A 22,128-nucleotide genomic window follows, 5' to 3' on the forward strand; every position below is an offset into this window, starting at 1 on the left:
TGTGTGTATGTGTGCGCGTATGTTTGTGTGCGCGTATGTGTACGACAAGAAAAGTGGCTTCAGATGTGAACGCGTCTTTTGTGTGAGACTAGAACAGGCTTGCACACGTCCCACTGCATTTCAAAGTTGACTACTCTTTCAAGACATGAAAAATTACTCTGTGGAGCTCTTCGATCGATGTGGCAGCAGTATTCCATTTTTGGACATATCTGATTCGTAAAGGATCAATTCAAGTTTCAGGTATTTTTTGAGTGGTAGAATGATTCAACTATTTTTTTCTGTGACTTTAGCAATAGACTGGATATGCATCTTCCATTTTAGATCTGAGGTAGAAGGTCACACCCAAAAGCTTATCAAAATAGAAGTTTCTTCAAGGAGAAAGCCATTCATTTTGATTGGGGCAAAATAGGGATGTCTTCAAGGTTAGTGGTTTGGTTTTAGGGATATTAAATGTTAATGTCCCACCCTAGTTACCCGGCCCAAGGACAGACTGATGATCTCCCTTTGTATTGGAGGAGGACCGCTAGGGGTCGGAGGGAAAATAGATTGTTCCCGACTTCTCTTCGAGACAAGTCGCACACGTCGGTACTCTGAATAAACATCTTTTCCATTTACCACCTCATCGTCTGGATATTATTTATTTCACTTTAACATCTGGTAGCAGAGCGAAACGAAATGAGTTCTAGAATATTTGAACCACCAAAATTAAACCCGGAATTTTACGATTCATGGAAAAGAGAAATCCAACTATGGCAGTTAGCTACAAATATTCCGCCCTCTCATCAGACGCCGGCCGTATTTTTGTCCCTCACGGGACAAGCTCGGGCAGCTGTATTAGAAATGGACATCTCATTACTAAATTCCGAGGATGGAATGGACAATCTCGTTGAAAAACTTTTTATGGAAGACAAAAACCAATCTGCATTTATTTTTTACGAGAATTTCGAAAATTACCATCGTGAACCCGACACTTCCATAAATGACTATTTGATTGAATTCGACCGACACGTGGCGAAACTCAGAGAATTTCAAATACTTTTACCTGAACCAGTCCTGGCTTATCGCGCCCTTAAATCTGCCAATCTCAGTCCCGAAAATGAGAGATTAATTAGAGCAACAATAAATAACCTCACCCTAAACGATATGGCGACGCAGTAAAAAAAAATCACTCGTGGAAATGTAACCCCTAACAAACCCTCTTATCAGCGATCCATGTGTGTCAAAAAAGAAATAGACAATGTTGCTTACAGCGTGTCTGCTGATGGTGGCGGTGGCCTCACTTACAGTCAGGCGGACACACATACACAGAACGACGAAATTCTTTATGCACGACGTTATCACAAGCCTTCCCCTTTATCCGCCGGTGATAGCAACAGTAATAAGAAAAAGTGGTCTCACGGTAATTTTAACCAACGTTCAAATCAAAATCTCGAATAATTTTTACATTTGTGATTGCAAATTTCACTTTGCCAACAAGTGTTCCTATTCCAAAAATAATTACCACACACAAGAATGTAATGTGCATCCAGGAGATAAGCGCCCGCGTGTTTGTGTGGTGTGTGGGTGCGTAAGAGAGACGGACAAAAAGGAAAGACTTACCTCGAGACCGGCTCAGCGTCACCGACCGAAAATAGATAAAGAAAGATCAAGATGGCGGCCGCCGTCTTTTGTAAAGGATGATATCTCGCAAAGTCACACGAATTCTCGCAATATGCAAATTTAGCCGGCCTACAACAACCATAAAAGCGGGTGATGAAAAAGACGTTGGGAGAGCGACGATTGAGTTGGTCAGGGAATCGTGTTGCTGTTGCTTCTCATGCCATGTGAGGATATCTTACAGTTGTTGGGTCCGGTCTGAGTAACCGTTCGCATCCGTCTAGGCATCTTGCTAACCGTGCAGAACCGGTGTATACTGGTTATTGAATTGCTGCAACATTTATCTTTTCCTGAACTTACCGTGTTAAAGAGAGAGTCGGGCGCCATCTTGAATTTTTCCTTATACATCTACAGCGGGCACAGTAATTTTTTTTTAAAGGACTTTCCTTACACATTTTTTCTACAAGCTATTTCGGCAATTTGGCCTCTAGGACTATGACCGAGTCGAAATTCGACTTAAAGCTCATACCCGAGTTTGACGGGTCCACGTCCATTGTCGACTGGGTTGAAAGGGTCGAGCTGACGTGCGACCTTTGTGAGGTGAAAAGGGTACAAACTGTGATTCCCCTGAGATTGGCTGGGGGTGCCTTGAGTGTATATCAGCAACTCAGTGCTGCCGAAAAGGGAGATGTCGCAGCAATTAAAGCTGCGCTGTACAAGGCATTTGCCATGGATCCTTGTACGGCCTATGAAAAATTTGCTTCCCGAAAACTTCTACCGGAGGAAAGCGTGGACGTTTTCTTCGTGGAGTTAAAGAAACTCGCAGTCCTGTTCGGTGGAGGGGTGTCGGAGCGGACGCTCACGTACACATTTGTGCCGGGCCTTCCAACTCTGGTGAAGCAGCTACTGAGAGCCTCAACCAGCGTTTCAACAATGACCATGGAACACTTGATAGAACGTGCTCGAGCCATCATCAAAGATGAGGAGGACCTGGGGGAACCAGTTGTGATGGTGACACAGACAGGCCAGATTGGCACTCGGGAGATTCCGAATCAGAACCCTGTAAGCAATGGGAAATGTTTTCGCTGCGGCCGACGCGGACATTTTGCAAGGAATTGCACCAACAAGGGGCGTGTGCGCTGTTTTAATTGTGGCGATTTGGGGCATCTAGCCCAAAACTGTGCGGGAAACGTATCAGGGGAGAGGACGTCAGCGCCGCCCTGCTCCCCGAGCAAAATTTGAACAAGGCGCAACCAGTGATGACCGTCTACGTAAACAGGATGCCCTGCTCAGCACTTCTCAACTCAGGCTGTTCGCATACTATAGTGAGCGCCAGGCTGTGTCCAAGTTGGACTAAGAGAAAGATCAAAGTCACCACGATAGGAGGCGAGACCCAGACATGCTGTGGAGCTGGAACTGTCGAGATCTACACGGACACCGGTGCAGCCACTAAGATCAATGTGCTCGTGACCCAAGGAAATCTCCTGGGGTTTGACCTGTTGCTCGGATACGATGCCATCAAGGCGCTGGGGGAAGTCGCAATTCATCGGGATGGAAAAGTGCGATTCTTGGAGGCCCCAGTGTGTGCAGCGCTCCACATCGATCGGCCGGATTTTACAGTGGACTACGACTCTCGCAAGAGGGCCTGGATTGCATCTTGGAAGTGGACCGAGGGAATGGCACTGACTAAACTCAAGAATGGGGTTGCAGAGTACCCTATACCCAATGAGGCCCGAGCAGAATACGAAAGGGAACTAAAGGCGTGGATCCAAGATGGCTGGTTAATCCCCTATCCTGAGGACAAGCTTGGGCCTCCCAAGGGTCTAATACCCTTGATGGCAGTAGTCCAGCATAACAAGTCGAAAGTACGGCCCATGCTGGACTATAGGGAGCTTAACAAGCATATTGAAGCCTACACTGCCGATGCTGACGTATGCGCCAGCAAGTTGAGGGAATGGCGTCAGAAAGGCACTAATGTCTCGATATTGGATTTGCAAAAAGCCTATTTACAGGTGCGAGTTGATGAGACATTGTGGCCGTTCCAGACAGTTTGGTTCCAAGGGCAGAGGTACTGCCTTACACGCCTCGGCTTTGACCTAAATGTGGCACCACAGATCATGAAGACTATTGTCAACACAGTATTGTCGCAAGAAAAGCCCATGAGAGACTCAACGTCAGCTTACATTGATGACGTATACATCAATGAAGATGTACAGTCTGCGTCATGTGTCAAAGAAAAGTTTGCTCAGTTTGGTCTGGAATGCAAGAATCCCGAACGTTTAAGAGAAGGAGCACGTGTATTGGGATTGGATGTTTATGAAGAAGATCGCACCCTACAATGGAGGCGTGGCAGTGAAATTCCAAGCATCCCCAACATCGTTACAAGGCAGACCGTTTTTTCTTTGTGTGGAAAACTTGTTGCTCACTTACCGGTCTGTGGCTGGCTCCGCGCAGCTGTTGGTGTAATTAAACGCAGAGCAAATTTAACAACCACGGGTTGGGATGACATATCCGATGATGTCCTACTAACTCTGATGATTAAAGAGACACTGGAGAGAGTGAACAAGAAGGACCCTGCCTGTGGGTGGTGGTGTGTTAACGGAGACAACGTAGGTGTGTGGGTTGATGCCAGTTCTTTGGTGTTGGGAGTATCGTTGGAGCAAGGAGGAAACGTGTTCGAGGATGCATGTTGGCTGCGGCCCGTAACAAATTCTCAGCATATCAACTTGGCAGAGCTGGACGCTGTTGTAAAGGGGGTAAATCTGGCCCTGCAGTGGCGGTCTAAGAAGTTGACCTTGTACACAGATTCTCTCTGTGTCTACCACTGGGTGTCTGACACACTTTCAGGACGGACACAAATCCGTACCAAGGCAGCAAGCGAAATGTTAATACGGAGAAGGCTAGACACGCTAAAAAACCTGGTATCTGAGTATGGGCTATCACTGAGTGTCACTCTGGTGCCATCACATTGTAATCGTGCTGACCAACTGATCACAAATGGTATGAAGCCGCGAAGATGGGAATGGAGATTACTGCTCGATCTTGTGCAGTTGCAATCGACCCATGTCAAATACAAAAAATTCATGCACAGAGCGGACATCCAGGTATCAAGAGGAACCTTTATTTTGTGAGGCGCGTATACCCAGCAGTGACCAAGATGGATGTCAGACAGATCATCAGAAATTGTGAGGCTTGTCAGTCTATTGATCCTGCACCAGAGCGATGGCAGAAGGGTCGCTTGGAAGTTGAGAGTGTGTGGCAGCGGCTGACCATGGATATTACCCATTACAGTGGCAAGCCCTTTCTAACTCTCATTGATTGTGGGCATACGAGATTTGCGGTGTGGCGGCAGATGATTCAGCAAATGTTGTTCGGCAGGATTCAGCAAATGTTGTTCGCCACCTATCATCCATTTTTTCTGAGCGAGGTGCGCCGGAAGAGTTCCTGACTGACAATGATGCAGCGTTTTGTAGCCAGCAAGTCCGGCAGTTGTTAGATGAGTGGTGCGTCCGACTACGGTTGCGATGTGCGCATGTGCCGTCAGGAAATGGCATTGCTGAAAGAAGCCATCGCAGCATCAAGAGAATTGCTGCCAGGAAGCGATGTACTATTACGGAAGCCACATATTGGTACAACGTTACGCCAAAGGACGGGACGTCCCCTTCAACCGCACCTGCGAATGCTATTTACACGTACCGAGTCGGAGTGAAGGAAATCAACAATACACAGCCAGCCGACAAGGGAACATATAACAGATATGAAGTGGGAGATCCATTGTGGGGGCGGACCCAGGAAATCGGTGCACCGACAAGTTTAAGCGAGGACAAATATCTGGAGTGATTAGCCAGCAGTCTGTTTTGGTCGATGGAACCCCATGACATGTGCGAGATCTTCGCCCAGCTACCGAGGTGCGTCACACAACTACAGAAGAAAGCAGTGAAGCGTCTAGCGATGAGCTGCCGATGCACGGATTCAGTGAGCCCCCTCCAGAGACTGATAGTGATACTTCATCTGATGAGGCGGAACCAGATCCAGAGCCCGAATCTGAAACAGTGAATGTACCTCTTCGCAGAAGCACACACACTAAAAGCCCCCCCCCCCCAGTGCTCTCTATGTGATCATCAGATCAAGAGGGAGTGTAATGTGCATCCAGGAGATAAGCGCCCGCGTGTTTGCGTGGTGTGTGGGTGCGTAAGAGAGACGGACGAAAAGGAAAGACTTACCTCGAGACCGGCTCAGCGTCACCGACCGAAAATAGATAAAGAAAGATCAAGATGGCGGCCGCCGTCTTTTGTAAAGGATGATATCTTGCAAAGTCACACGAATTCTCGCAATATGCAAATTTAGCCGGCCTACAACGACCATAAAAGCGGGTGATGAAAAAGACGTTGGGAGAGCGACGATTGAGTTGGTCAGGGAATCGTGTTGCTGTTGCTTCTCATGCCATGTGAGGATATCTTACAGTTGTTGGGTCCGGTTTGAGTAACCATTCGCGTCCGTCTAGGCACCTTGCTAACCGTGCAGAACTGGTGTATACTGGTTATTGAATTGCTGCAACATTTATAACATCTTTTCCTGAACTTACCGTGTTAAAGAGAGAGTCTGGCGCCATCTTGAATTTTTCCTTATACATCTACAGCGGGCGCAGTAATTTTTTTTTTAAAGGACTTTCCTTACACATTTTTTCTACATGGTATTTTTAAATGAGTATAAAAACGATCGCCATGATGTAAACGAGAACTGTGAAGAAATCGCCAATATAGTGTTGCTCAACCAAGAGAAAGTTGACAATACGCTTCGTGGTCAGACAATAAACTCTGCCATCTTGGATTCAGGAGCGAGTGCCACCGTATGCAGAAAGAAATGGCTAGAGTGTTTTCTTGAAACAAGAAGAGAAATTAAAAATTGCCACCAAATTACATCGACAATTCAGCCACCCCAGTGCACAAAAACTATGTGATCTTGTCAGAAGTGCTGGTTTAAAAGATGCTGAATTGATGGATATCTTAAGGAAACTCTCTCTTACCTGTCAGACCTGCATCAGGTATAAAACGCCTGCACCTCGACCTGTTGTAGGATTTCCCTTGGGAACTTATTTCAACCAGACTGTAGCCATGGACATAAAGGAAATTAAAGGACATAAAGTACTACACCTGGTTGACCATGCAACAAGATATAGTGTTGCTGTCCAGCTTACAGGTAAGGAAAGTTCTGATATCCTTAATGCCATCTTCAAACACTGGATTGCATATTTTGGTGCTCCAGGAGCCTTCCTTACTGATAATGGCAAAGAATTTGACAATCAATTCTTCCGAGACATGGCTCAAAACCTGAATATTGTAGTCCGTACCACTGCTGCACAATCTCCTTGGAGTAATGGATTAAATGAAAGGCACAATGGTGGTCTGGGAGAAATGGTCAAGAAGACACTAGAAGACGTCCAGTATAATTTTGAAGTTGCACTATCATGGGCTGTCAATGCCAAGAATGCACTTCACAATTCATATGGTTATAGTCCTAACCAGCTGGTTTTTGGTAAAAATCCTAACCTGCCTTCCCTTTTGAATGATCAACTTCCTGCACTAGAAGGTGTAAGTACTAGCCAAATTGTTGCCGACAACCTCAATGCAATGCATGCTGCAAGGAAAGGTTTCATAGAGTGTGAAGCCTCTGAGAAATTGAGATGAGCCCTTCGTCATCAGGTGAGGACCACCATAACTGATCAAGACAAAAATGGTGACCTTGTCCTTTTTAAAAGAAATGAATCTGATAGATGGCTTGGTCCTGGTGCTGTCATAGGCTGGGAACATAAACAAGTACTGGTAAAACATGAAGCCACATATGTCATAGATAGCATCCCTCTCACTTAATTTTATATCCTGACACACATCATAACACCGAGCACCATGACACCAGTGGACAAATAAAACCTCAGAGCCAAAATAATGACACAACAAGTGTATATATGCCAGTAGATGACGGGAGTGAAACTGCTGATAATCCTGAACAGAATGGAGCCAATGTATGTGACACACTATCCAAAATGATCACCAAATCTGTGCAACTGTCTAAACCAGGCCAAACTATAATATGCAAATTCACCAATGATGAAGACCAAGAATGGAAGAAACTGAATGTGATCAGTAGAGCTTGTAAAGCTACTGGCAAAAACAAATATTTAATGAACGTTGTTATGGAGGAAGGTGATCCATTCTGGCTGGATTTTGAGAATGGAGTCTTAGAATGGGAAACCAATAATGACGATCAAACTCTCGCTGAACAAGCCCCGGAAATAAATCTAATTACCGACCCCTCTAATGACGAATATGACAAAGCCAGGAAGAGAGAACTCCAAAGTTGGGCTGAACATAAAGTCTACACACAAGTGCTAGATCAGGGCCAACCAAAGATAAGCACAAGATGGGTCTACACTAACAAAGAATCCAATGGCAAACGAACCTTTAAGGCCAGACTTGTTGCCAAAGGCTTCCAAGATAAAGATGCCTGCAATGTTAGAAATGATTCCCCAACATGTTCCAAAGAAATTTTAAGGACAATCTTGGGAGTTATGTCAGCAAGTGGTTGGATATGCAAATCCATGGACATTAAAACTGCCTTTTTACAGAGTAAACAGTTAGATCGACCTGTTTACCTTCTTCCACCAAAAGAAGCCAATGTACCTCCTAGTTGCATTTGGAAATTATCCAAATTCGTATCTGGTCTAACTGATGCATCTCGATCCTGGTACCTAACACTTACAGAAGAACTGGTAAAGCTAGGGGCCACCCCATCGAAATATGACCAGGCTATTTTCACTTGGCATTTTAAAAATAAGCTACAAGGCATAATTGCCACTCATGTTGATGATTTCTGCTTTGAGAACAAAGTCATTAATGAGCTTCGTAAACTTTTCAAAGTAAAATCTGAAGAAGTTGCTAAGTTTCAATATATTGGATTAGAAATTAAAAAATCCAATAGTAACATCAATATTGGACAAGATGAATATACAAAGAAACTTAGACACATTCCACTGCAGAATGGGAGAAGGTCGGAAGATAAGCTAACATCAACTGAGATCACCGAGGCCAGGCAGCTAATAGGTCAGCTCAACTGGCTAGCCACCCAAACGAGACCGGACCTCAGTTTTGATGTTAGTACCTTAAGTTCCATATTAAAACAAGAAAATGTGGAATGCATTAAACAAATTAATCGAACCATAAAAAAAGCCAAAAAGGAGAAATCTCAAATTCACATTCCAAATCTGGGAAACCCTAAATTGCTGCAAATCATAGCATACAGCGATGCATCCTTTGCTTACTTAACTGATGGTGGATCACAAGGTGGCTACATAATTTTTTTGGTATGTAACAACAACCAATATATGCCAATAGCCTGGCAATCTAAACACATAAAAAGAATAGTCAAGAGCACTCTTGGTGCAGAGACATTGGCCATGGTTGATCTCACTGAAGCCTGCCTTTATTACAGAAAATTGATATTAGACCTGTTACAACTGGAAGATAACCCTACTAACATCAAGATAAAATGCAAAACAGACAATTCCTGTTTGTATGATGCGGTGCATTCTACTACACAAATACTTGACAAAAGACTGCGAATTGAAATGGCTATTCTTAGAGAAATGGTTGACAGAGGAGAAATTACAGAGATATCTTGGATACCCACTGATAAACAGATTACTGATGGTTTAACCAAAAAGGGAGTCCCCCTCCTTTAAAATTCTTGGATTCACACTTGAACCAAAGGAATCATCAGTTTAATTTTAAAATGTGGAATCATTCAATTTTGTTCAGCCATTTCCTTTTTTTTCTTTTCTCTGCAGATAACTTTTTGATGCTGTCTCCTGAAAAGTCCATCCTTAGTGCCAAAAAGGAAAGTGGGGAAGTGTTAATGTCCCATCCTAGTTACCCGGCCCAAGGACAGACTGATGATCTCCCCTTGTATTGGAGGAGGGCCGCTAGGGGTCGGAGGGAAAACAGATTGTTCCCGACTTCTCTTCGAGACAAGTCGCACACGTCGATACTCTGAATAAACATCTTTTCCATTTACCACCTCATCATCTGGATATTATTTATTTCACTTTAACATTAAATGTAACAAGACACTTTTTGTCTGAAGAGAAAAAAAATCAGATTTTGATCATCAGTAGTCTTCAAAGACAATTTTGCCGTCTGGGTAGATGTCAGCAAATAATCTCCGGATATGATTTGGAAGGTCATTTACGAAGATCAGGAAGAAAGTTGTAAGCCATTATTGATTTTGTGTGCTCAGTAACAGCTACTAGGTATTCCTAGTTGATAATTTTGTGAAACAACCTTTGTATCAGACTCTATTGAATGCATTCGATAAAGTCTGATATCAAGGGCTATTGCTCTAGAAGCAAACCCCATACCAAGCAATTCACTCATCCTATGTGATATTACGGCTATCACATCTGCAGTTTATTCTACAGGATAAAGTCCTTTATCTTGTCTTATTCTTCTTCTTCTTCTTCTTCTTCTTCTTCTTCTTCTTGTTTTCTTTTTATCTTATCTTATATCTTATCTTTTCTTTATTTATTATTTATATAATAAAGGAGGCACAATTTTCCCCTCTGGACCAAAATACTGTAGATTTACACCAACAGATGGTCCATAAAAATTTATTATGCTTACGCTATTGGCCATTATTTTAAACAACTATAGAACTCCATTACAGACACATTATTCCGTAATATTAAAACATTACATTTATTCCTAGGACTAAGTTCTCTCCGATTCTCTTTCCTCTGATCTTGAGCACGTGGTACAATGGGGAAAGGAGTTGCTGGTTTCTTGTAATGCATCTAAAATCAAGCTTCTATCTTTACATCATCAATGCTCTGATACCCATCTGGCATCAATTGAAATGAATGGCTCTCGTTTTGGGGGGGCCTCATGCTTTGACAAGCTTCTGGGCTTGACCTTTACTCCTGATCTTAAATGGAACATGTACATCGAGTCTGTTGCCAAAGCAGATGGAAAAATGGTAGAATCCTTCTATCGATCGAGTAGATATCTCACTGCTGATGCAATTCTTTATCTATATAAGAGCCAAGTTCGTCCAAGGATGGAGTACAGCTGCCACATCTGGGCAGGAGCAACTAGAAAGGACTTATCCTGCCTTGATAGAATTCAAAATAGACTTTGTAGCTTTCATAGGAGATGTCCTTTTTTTTCTTCTCTGCAACCTCTTTCTCACAGAAGAGATGTAGCGAGTTTGTCTTTGCTTTGTCGTTATTTTCATGGCAAGTGCTCGACTAAGCTTCGATCTATACCTCGCCAAACTTTCACAAGAAATGCTCGTCTAGCTGAAAACACTATAAATAATTCCCCCCACTCTTTATCTGTGCCTAAACCTAAACGTAGATTCTATGAACAAAGCTTCTTTCTTAGAACTGCATGCCCGTGGAATTGTCTTCCGTTTTTCTGCTTTCCAACTGACTGCAATATGGTTGTCTTCAAGTCCAATGTAAACAAGTTTTTGATAAGCCGTTCCCCTTAAGTTAACAAATTTACTGAATTTCCATTAATGATAATTACTATATTGTCCAATTGACTACTGTAAACTCTTTAACTCTTATCCTCGAGTGGCCCCTGGACCTTGATAAGTGGTGATGCCTGTGTAAAAAAAAAAAAAGGAGCGCCATCTTCATTGTTATAACATATAGAGGAAGTAGCTTAAACTTTAATCCCTATTTGATAAAACCTTTTATGACCCCATTGTTCACTGCATGCATTTTTACTTTTTTCTCCTTTCTAGGGTCTACTCCGTCATCAACTAACTTGTGAATTCATACATATCATAGTAGGACTGTTAACACTTTCACCTTATAGAAATAATGATTTCTCCCTCTTCCCATCCCTCGAAATCTCATCATCTACATATTTGGTCATTCCGGAATGAAAAAAACTATCATTCAAAAACGAACATTCCAGAGATTACAAGAGTAATCTCTGGAATCTACTACTTTGCTGAGTAGAATCATTACATGTTAAATACGCCGATTACAAATCTCAAAAAAAAAAAATCATTACCAGTACTATTTTCATTAATATCTTACTAACATCACTAGGAAACAAATTAATTGGTGTATGGATTATTTTTCCAAATAGAAATTGGAGATTCATATTTTCCTTGCTGTTTACATTTACTTCATTTACAGGGACAAATAATTATTTATATTTATTTTAGTAATAAAGTTACAGTGATACATTATTATTATTATTATTTATATTTTATTTTAGTAATAAAGTTACAGTGATACATTATTATTATTATTTATATTTCATTTTAGTAAGTGGGTGCTCATTTTACGTTAAATTGTGTTCAGTGTATGTTGGCCCCCCTCCCCAAAAAATAAATGTGGCCATAAAGTGGCTGCTCATTTTGCATTATATTATTATAGAAAAGTAATCTGTGTGGTAGTTGATTTTAACCTAACAAATCACTAATTATAAATACTGCGGTACCACTTCCACATTGGGGAGGAAAGGGTCTTTTGTAAATATTCTTCCACCTTACGATTGAATAAAAAAAAAAAAAATAGCATGAAAGTTGAATTTAACCTGAAAACTCTAATTACAAATAGCGTAGTACCAAAAATGCATAAGCACCAAATTTTTAAGTAGATATTGATCAAGGATGCATGCGATGGCAGAGTGCAATACCATCGTGCAATTTTTAAAAAGTTTTTTTCAGTTTTTTTTCTGAAGATATCGCATATAATGACGTCTGTGGATCCTAAGATTGACATTCACTCTTAGCTGACTTTTAAAGAGACGCTTGGGTGATTTCTCTTGTTGAACAGTGAGACCACTGGCCTTTAAGCGTTTTAAGCCTTGGTCCTCTATATCACAGCAAATTTTCCTACCTTGTTTTGATTTGTTAGTTATTTTTTCATCTTCTGTGTATAGATTCATTTTTTGTTTAAAAAGCGCCATGGTTTGCTCAGACCAATTCATCGTTGATAGATGTGCTTTAATATTTTTCTTAATATTTTTATTCACTCGTTTGTTATTTCTTATCTTCTGACAAGAGTTTTACATTTAAGAGATATAAATGATGAAACAATGTCTACTCACGCTTTGCAATATGGTGTTGTATGTACTATTTAACCACATGTTGTGTCGTGTACTGTTTTATTTTGTTTCTTTATTTATTTTTTTATGCTGTTCATCTGTTATGTTATGTTCAGTAATGCCATTTATAAATCCCACCACTGCCACCATGAAAACAATTGACCTGAAATGATTATTTATAAATCCCACCACTGCCACCATGAAATGATTATTGTTAGTATTTAGTAAGAAAGCAGAGCCAAACGATTAAACGGGGGGGGGGGTCAGTAAGCGTTACATCTGGTCCCAGGCAAGCAAAGGTGAATACTGTCTGCTCCATACTATAACACCAAGAGAGGAGAGAATAGAAACAATTTGGTTGAGAGAGGATACTCAAGTAGAAAGGCCAGTCCGGTGGTAGGGAGAGAAAGAGTGGGAGTTGAGAAGAATGAGATAGGGGGAGAGGTAGACCATAGGGAGACTTAAGTGGAAATTAGTCAGAAGTAAGAAACATCTAATTAATGTATGTATATAGGAATATAATAAGATTGAAAGAGTTAAATTAAATAGGAAAATAAGAAAGCGAAAAATAAACGATAATGAGTAAATATTAGTAAACAAACAATTGAAAAAATAATGAAAAATATTGAAAAAAAAGAAGATTAAAAAAATAACAGATGAACGGATTAACTAGAGGAAAAGGAAGAGTGGAGAAAAGGTCCCAGATTGAGATGACCACAGATTGTCAACAAGACATTTTTATAGCATTTGACAAAATCTCTTGGTAGTGTTGTAATGAGTTACTCCTTCTCCTATCCAATGTTTAAAAATCTCCAGAATTAGAAAACCCGAGTGCAAGATTTCAGCCAAGGAAGGAAGGTGAGAACTTGAAAAATTTTTTAAGTTCTCACCTTCCTTCCTTGGAAAATTAACAAATATCAGCCATACACTTTGTACATTTTTCAAACACTTTTTTTAGAGAGAAGGGCGTCAATTGTTTAAATAATTTTTGCTTATCTTGACTTATTTTTCTGTCTAGAAATATCCCCCCCCCACACACACACGCACACACGCGCACACACACACACACACACACACACCGATTCTGTAAGGGATATGAATAAAAAAATGAGTTAGAATTTCTTTCATTTTCTCCTAATCCTTTAATTGATTAAGTCCTTCCCTAATCAACAATTGCCCACTTAGACTAATTCCAAAGATTACACTTCAAAAATTTTCCGTTACTTTGTTGATTTCTTTGATAAATTGTATTCTTCCTATGTCTCAATATCTTTTATGTCATCAACAGTCATGAAGAAAATCATCATCATCATCATCATCATCATCATCATCATCATCATCATCATCATCATCATCATTATCATCATCATCGAGTAAGGCATCTTGTAAGGACAACCAGAGTGCTATTAATATTGTTTTGATCTCTGTCAAATTATTGGATTTAAAAACTTCTAAAACTTTCAATCTTTTAATACATGATAATTTACTAAGAAATTTAATGCCAAATGTAACTTTCAGTTTAAACGCTTCCAAATTCCTATCAAATTTTAAAAGTTCGCAAAGTAAGTCATTCTTTTTGTTATCTACTAACAAAAGATCAAAATGGATGACTATATGACAGATATCGTAACACTTCAAAAGTAATTTTGAAACTTTTAAACTGAATGAAAGTAGTTTCTGATTTGAATTAATGTTCAAAGTCAAAATCAAATATTTTGTTCCTCTGTGATCCTAATTTAAAACCACAAATTAACTTTACAATAATCCTTCCCATGATGCACCTCATTTTCACGAATGTTATATTAAAAATTTACTTTATTTACAGGTGGTTCCATTCACTTTATTTAGCACCTTATTATTTATGGCAGATTAATTGTTTTAGGCTTCATCATGAGTTCATTCAATAATCTGCTATGTCCTCACGCGTATCATTAGCAATAGGTTCTCTGCATGCGCTGATAATATGTTTGGGGCGTTTCCTTACATGTGAAGTACAGTGGTTCATCCTTTTTATTTGACAAAATCGGTTCTTGATGGAAACCGATTGATCATATTATAAAGTTCGACTTAAATAGTGTTGTATGCCAAATTTTATGTAAGAGATCTTTACATTAGAATTCTGTCTACTTTTGCTGTTGTGTGAAAATCATATAAAATGATCAAAAATATTTATTTGAAAACTTTCTCGTTGTCAGCAATATTTACTTTATTTCTACTGCCAAACAATCCACCACAATATACATATTATTACTTATGAAAATCAGTTGAACATCTTGTAAATAACATTTTGCTTTTGGTCATAGACGGCATTAACCATCCATTTCTAATCAGTTTATATTATTAAGCAATAAGCAATTAATAAGCAATAAGCAATTAATAAGCAATTAATAAGCAATAAGCAATTAATAAGCAATTAATAAGCAATAAGCAATTAATAAGCAATTAATAATTAATAAGCAATTAATAAGCAATTAATAAGCAATATCATCACATGTAGAGCCACAAACATTAAATCATATTTTCAATTTTTTCTCATTTTTATATTTTTGGAAATTAAAAAACGCATAAGACCGATAAAGCACATGCACATACTAAATAGTATTTACTTTCGTTTTGTGATTAGAATAAGCTTTACTTTGAAAACAATGAAACACTGCTGACAATTTGTGTTAAATCCCTACAAACCTTCAACTTATAAGATATCAATTTTGAGTTGATATTCTAAAAAGAAACCTGTACATTTCATGCTACAGCATATTTGCAAGTGTCAAACATTTTCTGATTTGCAGACAGTGCCTATGCCTATGATGATGAGGACACTTCCAGTGAGAGCGATGATGAAATGTTTCAAAGATACCAAGCTTCTCTTGCCAATCAAATCTCAGTTGGCAGTGGAACGAATTTTAAGAAAGCGCCCAGCAACCAGAGTCTCAGAAGTAACAAGAGTACAAGGAGTTCGAAGAGTACAAAAAGCACAAGAAGTACAAAGAGTTTGAAAAATAATGCTGAATTAGTGAAAACAAGTCAAAATGGCAGTTGTAAGTATCATTTTTTAATCACCATATATTTATCTTGTATCTTACATTTATTTAGATTTTTGTTGCAGGATTGAAACCAAAAAATGTTGTTTTCTATTTTATTTTTTTCACATTCGCTTGTTCTGACTGACTTTTATTTTTTTCACATTCGCTTGTTCTGACTAACCATCGGCTGATTTGCAAATTACCTGGCAACTTTTTTTATTTCTGTTCTCAGATTGTTTTGATATTTAGACCTTAAGGAGCCAAACAGCACCGCCATGTAATGGGTTAATTTCTATTGCGATAAGAGATGATGATGATGATGATCATGATGATGATCATGATGATGATGATGATCATGATGATGATGATGCTTTGATCACACATGATTCAGAATGGTGCTGATCTTTTGATTTGTGCATTTCTTTAAAGTGAGAAATGCACGCCAGTTTCTGCTTTTGAATTGCTGGATGAAATTTCCGTTTCTGAATTGTCAGGAAAAGTTTCTGCTTCCGTATTCATAGCTCTATTCTCATGAGGATTATTAGTGTTGTCCATTAATGCCAGACAACTCATTGCATTCTTCATCATTTTCCCAGTGGTTCAATATTCTGCCTCCAAAGTAGGACGGAGATGATGTATATGTCATGAGATTCCATCATATTTCCTGTCTGTCTTCTTATCATCAAGTAACTGCACAAGGATGACTAGACTCTTTAACGGTTCTACACTTCATCTTATCACCTGGCTGCCTTGGTGCATATTCTTGCTTTACTGGTGAGCATGATGGATCAGTAGGGGATCAGTAGGGGATCAGTATGGTGGTGCAAACTCTGTGCTTGCCATTGTAATATTAGGTTACTGCCTTTCATCACAGCAGCTCAATCAGATTGATGTGTAAGGCTGCAACAAAAAGAAATTCTCCAACATGGCTCCATCTTTCTACAACATGATTAAGTATAATTTACATATGAGCTCATATTTATAAACTGACAATAACTAGAACAGGTTGGTTGATGAACGCTTTGCTTAGCGTTATACACAACATATCAATGGTGTTGACGATAGGATATTCTCTGGTCTTTGAAGACCCGGAATACATAGATATGTGGATTCGTTGCTCCGCTACTAATGTGGGATGCAAAAAAAGCAGAGGACGGGGAAATGGAACCACCAATTTGTTCATGGCTATCGCTAGTTGTGAAGCAATTATGAAGGTTGCTACAATGGTTTACCCTCGAGAACTAGAAGAAATGACTTTTGAAGAAATAAGTCAAGGGAAACATGAGGCCAAAGAAATTACTGGTGATTACAGAAAGGACCAAGTTTATGGCAATGAAGCAGGAAGTGGATGAACTGATAGTAAAATATTTACACCGGTTAAGAAGTGCGAGTAAATACTGTGACTTTGAAAAATTAGGAACAGAAGAACAGATAACAGAAGAAGAGTTAATCAACTAAGATTAATTGCAGGTATGCATAATTCGGCACATAGATATAAGCTAATGGAACAGTTACAACTTACAGACATGCCCTTGAATATTTGTCTAGAATTTATACAACAGATGGAATTAATACATACCTACAACCAAAATAAAATACAAAGAAATAATAGCTGAAACGTATACGGTAGAAACGAAAAGAAAAAATTGTATATACTGTGGAAAAAAACATGAAATGAAAAAATAAAAATGCCCAGCGTTTGGAAAAACATGTTCAAAGTGTTTAAAAAAGAATCACTACAAAGAATTATGAAAAACGAAAAATGTGGAAAGAATAGAGGATGAAAATACACAGATTTTTAATGTAAAGAAGGATAATATACAAAATATTGGGGCTACGAATGGAAACACAAAAATAAAAATAAAAATCAACAATTGTGTTGTTGAAATGCAAATAGATACTGGCAGTGACGTGACTATAATACCAAGAAATTTGTGGGAAAAAATGGGAAAACCATTTAAAAAAAAAAGCAACGTACAATTACATCAGTTTGATGGCTTGATTATAGCAATTATGGTTTACTTTAAAGGTTTAATAGAACTAAAAGAAAAATAGGAAGTAGTACCCATTATAGTTACAAATTGCTGAAAAATGCATGGATTATTTGGGAATGATTTATTAAAAATAAATGTAACAAAGTTGACTAATGTGGAAAAAACATGAAAATTAAAAAATTATGAAGTTAGCCTGGAATTAAAAAGAAAATGTTCCCCCCTCCTACTATGAAGCGAGAAAAGTACCAGTGCATTTATTACTGTTAGTAGTAGCTAAATTGCGAAAGTTAATAAAGGAATACTATTTAGAACCTGCCCCTCCAGGAGGAAGTAAATGGGCATCAGCCATTGTAATGTGACGTGCCCCTTCTGAGGTTTGCTTTATTATCCGATCATGATAAATTAATTTAAAAAGAAATAGTTTCCTCAGTTCACGTGAAAGACCGCTAGGGGGCTAGGTGCCAGTCCGTATTTAAATGACTTCCTCTATCAAAAAGAGCATTTTAAATGGGGATAACAATTATCTGCCCTTCTTGACTTAAACACGGTCTGTAGGCTTGTGTGTTGTATGAAATAGATATCACATGGATAGATAGATTTATTTAGTAATCGACTGTCTGTTTCTATAAGAAATGGTAGGCCAGAGAAGTTTCAGCATATATTTTTAACATGAAAAGATAATCAATTCTACACACACACACACACACACACACACACACACACATATATATATATATATATATATATATATATATATATATATATATATATATATATATATTTATTTTAATGAACAGAATCAAAGAACGAATAGGTAATATATACAAATTTCAAAAGATGATGATATATATAAGTTCATAAGTCTTTCTTCTCTTTTTTCCTTTTTCTTTTTTTTTTGTATATGTATATGTATAGATATGTCTCGCATACCAAACTCTCAGTAAAAAAAAAAGAGAAAGACAAGTTTACAACAAAGATAATTTACAGAGTTGTGTCCCTTTCATCATTATTTCATATTTTGTCTTTTTATAATCGACCAAGGGAGGTTACTCTGGTTGATTTTCCCATTTATTTATTTTGTTTGTTTTTTTTTCTTTCGGGCGATATATATATTTTTTTATCAAGCTCTTGGAAGACTTCTGAGTTTTTGACATTTTATAGTTTCTCTCACCTTGGTTCGATATATATATATATCTTTATGACTGACAAATAAGAAGAGTAGAAGATAAACCAACCTTTATTTTATGCTGATAGACATCAACTATGCTTTTCTTTTCATATTTCTCGTGATGTTGATTTTACCAGGGAGCTGCTTAGCTAGACATGCTCTTTCCTTGGAACCCCTTCTGCAACTAATTTGCGTTTCAAATTCTTAAGGGTTAACTTTCTATGAAAAAAACACCGCTGAACACATTTTTCTGAATTTTAAATATATCAGCGTTTTACTTTTCTTCTTTCTTTTTCTTTTTTTTCTTATTTTTCTCTTCGCTGTCGCCGTCGCCGTTGTTGTCATGGTTAATGGTTCACTTAGTCGTTCCAACTCCTTCACGTCTCAGAACTTTAACCATTAAATTTATTTATTTTTATTAATACGATATTGATATATCTCAATATTGTAACAGACGGTGACTTGAAAATTTGTGAAGATTTAAAATAGAGGTGAACCGACTTGTACCCTATTCCGAATGTGGAAGTAGCTTTACATAAACTTGCCGGAATGAAAATATTTTTGGAGACAGACCTAAAATCAGCCAAATACCCATAGATGAAAATTTTAAACAAGTGACAACCATAAACACACCTAAAGGCCTGTTAAGGTGGAAAAGTTTTCCGTATGGCATAAATACGGCAAGTGCAATTTTTCAAAAAGCTATTGAAAAAGTAATAGGAAATGTTGAAAATACCATCTGTTATCAAGACGATATATGTGTTGGAGATTTAAATGAAGATGATTTAAAGAAAAAAGCTGAAAATATACTGAACCGGCTAAGACACGCTTTCAGATGAATTGCATTCACGATACTAATGTGTTGAATTGTTTTGTTTCATATGAATGCTTCAACAAAATTATTATTATTAGTTGTCTTATTTGTAGACAGCTTTGTTCAAAAAAGATCTTTTTCATATGTTACTTAATCAGCTTTCCATCTGTAAGTTTTCTTTTTGTCAAAACCTTGGGCATCAAACACTGTAAAGTAGAGCCTGTTTTCCATTTCATTTCATAAAAGTGAAGTAAAATTTCAGTCAAAATCTTTAAAATGTTTTTTGTTGTGTTCTTTTTTTTCAAGAGAGTTACCACTTATCAAGGCTTGAAGGCTACTTGAGGATGGGGTAGCAACAGTACTTCATTTTAGGAGTTTCTGTGAGACAAAAGCCTTTCATATCAATTGCGGTCTAGTGGGGATCAGAGCATTTACAATGAAAAGATAGAAGCTTGGTTTTGGATGTGTTCAAATTAACCAGCCACTTTTTGCCCTATTGTACATGCTCAAGGTCGGAGAAGAGATCTTGGTTGTTATTGGCCTTCAAAGTGTTGCCATAGATGATAGTGTCGTCTGCATATATATTGACAAATAAACTTAAAATGTGATTTGGGAGATCATTGATGAAGATAACAAAAAAGGTTTGGCCCAGGATGAATCTTTGAGGCACACCAGTGTTGATACTTTGAGCTTCAGACTTTTGCACATCAGCAACTACTTGCATAAATCTATTCGAGGGAAAGAGATTCGATGGTTGAGAAGATATTTCCAAATATTTCATAGCTGGAGACTTTGTGAATTAGACCTTTATGCTAAACCTTATCAAATGCCTGTGATATGTCAAAAGCTATTGCTATTCAGGAAACCCCATTGATAGATTCACTGACAGATTTACTATGAAAAATTACAGTCAGTACATCAGCTGTAGATCTCACAAAATGGAAACCATAGTGTTTATCACTGGATAGGTTGTTTTTGCTAAGGAAGTTGACAATTTCTCTATTTAACATGGATTCGGGCAACTTACTCATGATACATAGAAGATTAATTGGTCTGTACTGAGATGCAGAAGACCAATCTCCAGTATTTTTAAATAGTGGGCAAACTAATGACGGTTTCCAAGGTGTTGGGAATCATTTCTCCTTTAGGCACCGATTGAGTAGCTTTGCAAGAATGAGTGCTAGTTCTGGCTGCATATTTATGACTGGAATGTTGTCAAGACAAGTTGTGTTGTTAGAATCAAGATTCTTGAGGAGTGTGGCAACATCACAAACAGATATGTGGATTAATTTTATTTAATGCGGACTATTATCATCTTTAGTTTTTATTAGTTGTTTCATAACGTTTTAATGAGGATAATAGTCCTCAATAAATAAAATTAATAAATAATACTCATCTCAATGAATTCCAATTAAAATAATATATAGATATGTGGATGTTGCTCAGATTATTTTTGATCTTGGGAGGACATTTTTTTTATCACAAAAGGGTTGAGTTTGGCTTTTCCAGATGCTGATGAAATCATTTTAGTTTGATGATGGTCAGGATAGCGGCCACACATCTGTTTTATACATTGTTTGTTATTTGCTCATGGGAAATAAGCCTCTGTTATTTGCTCATGGGAAATAAGCCTCTGTTCTTCTACGTTTGATGTACTAAGCAGGTGTCTCTCTCACTTTTTTTTTTAATCTTTTTGCAGTGATTGTTGGCAGTTTTAAAGGGGACTTTAGTTTCAAATGTGAATCGTTATCACTGATCACCTCTGGGAGTCTCCAAATATTTGTTTTCGTAGATTTATTACTTTCTGGCTGGAGAACTGATTTAAGTCACTGTGCATATGTGTCTTATTAATGAGTTCAATTTACAATAAAAAAAGAGGTACCATTTAAAATCGTTGCAAATCATTTCTTCGTTTGTATATTTTAAAACTAAATATTAATCAGAAGTAACTTTTCTTGAGCATTCATCATCAAGCTCAAATATCAGCTGATATAAACAAACACAGAAAGAATTTTATGAACGACATTATCATTATTATTATTTTTTATTTTATTTTGCACATTAGTTCAAATTATTCCTCACAATATATAATAATCAATAGAGGATTGATTCTATAATAATACATATGCAACCTGCAAAAATTAAAATATCATATTTAAGCTTATTGTACGACTGGACAATGCTGGGCTGCCAACTAGATATATAGATACTATATGGATTATATATATATATATATATATATATATATATATATATATATATATATATGTATATATATATATATATATGTATATATATATGTGTGTGTGTGTGTGTGTGTGTGTGTGTGTGTGTGTGTGTGTGTGTGTGTGCATTTCGATCCTTTAATGGCTATAGGGATTTCATACAATGCCTCATGTTGCATGTACTACGA

General features: G+C 37.9%; 1 protein-coding gene across 5 annotated transcripts in view; it reads left to right on the plus strand.

The window, feature by feature from the left end:
• LOC145284714 (synaptotagmin-16-like) overlaps positions 1-22,128 on the plus strand; it is a 408,213-nt gene that overhangs the window by 132,689 nt on the left and 253,396 nt on the right. For all 5 annotated transcript variants that reach the window (XM_080133628.1, XM_080133626.1, XM_080133627.1 and 2 more), the window contains exon 2: positions 15,506-15,754. In XM_080133628.1, coding sequence (XP_079989754.1) covers positions 15,506-15,754 — 249 coding nt within the window. The remainder of the gene's footprint in view (positions 1-15,505; positions 15,755-22,128) is intronic.

Source organism: Euprymna scolopes, chromosome 9 (assembly GCF_053919585.1).
Source record: "Euprymna scolopes isolate OS-2025 chromosome 9, ASM5391958v1, whole genome shotgun sequence".
NCBI lineage: Eukaryota > Metazoa > Mollusca > Cephalopoda > Sepiida > Sepiolidae > Euprymna > Euprymna scolopes.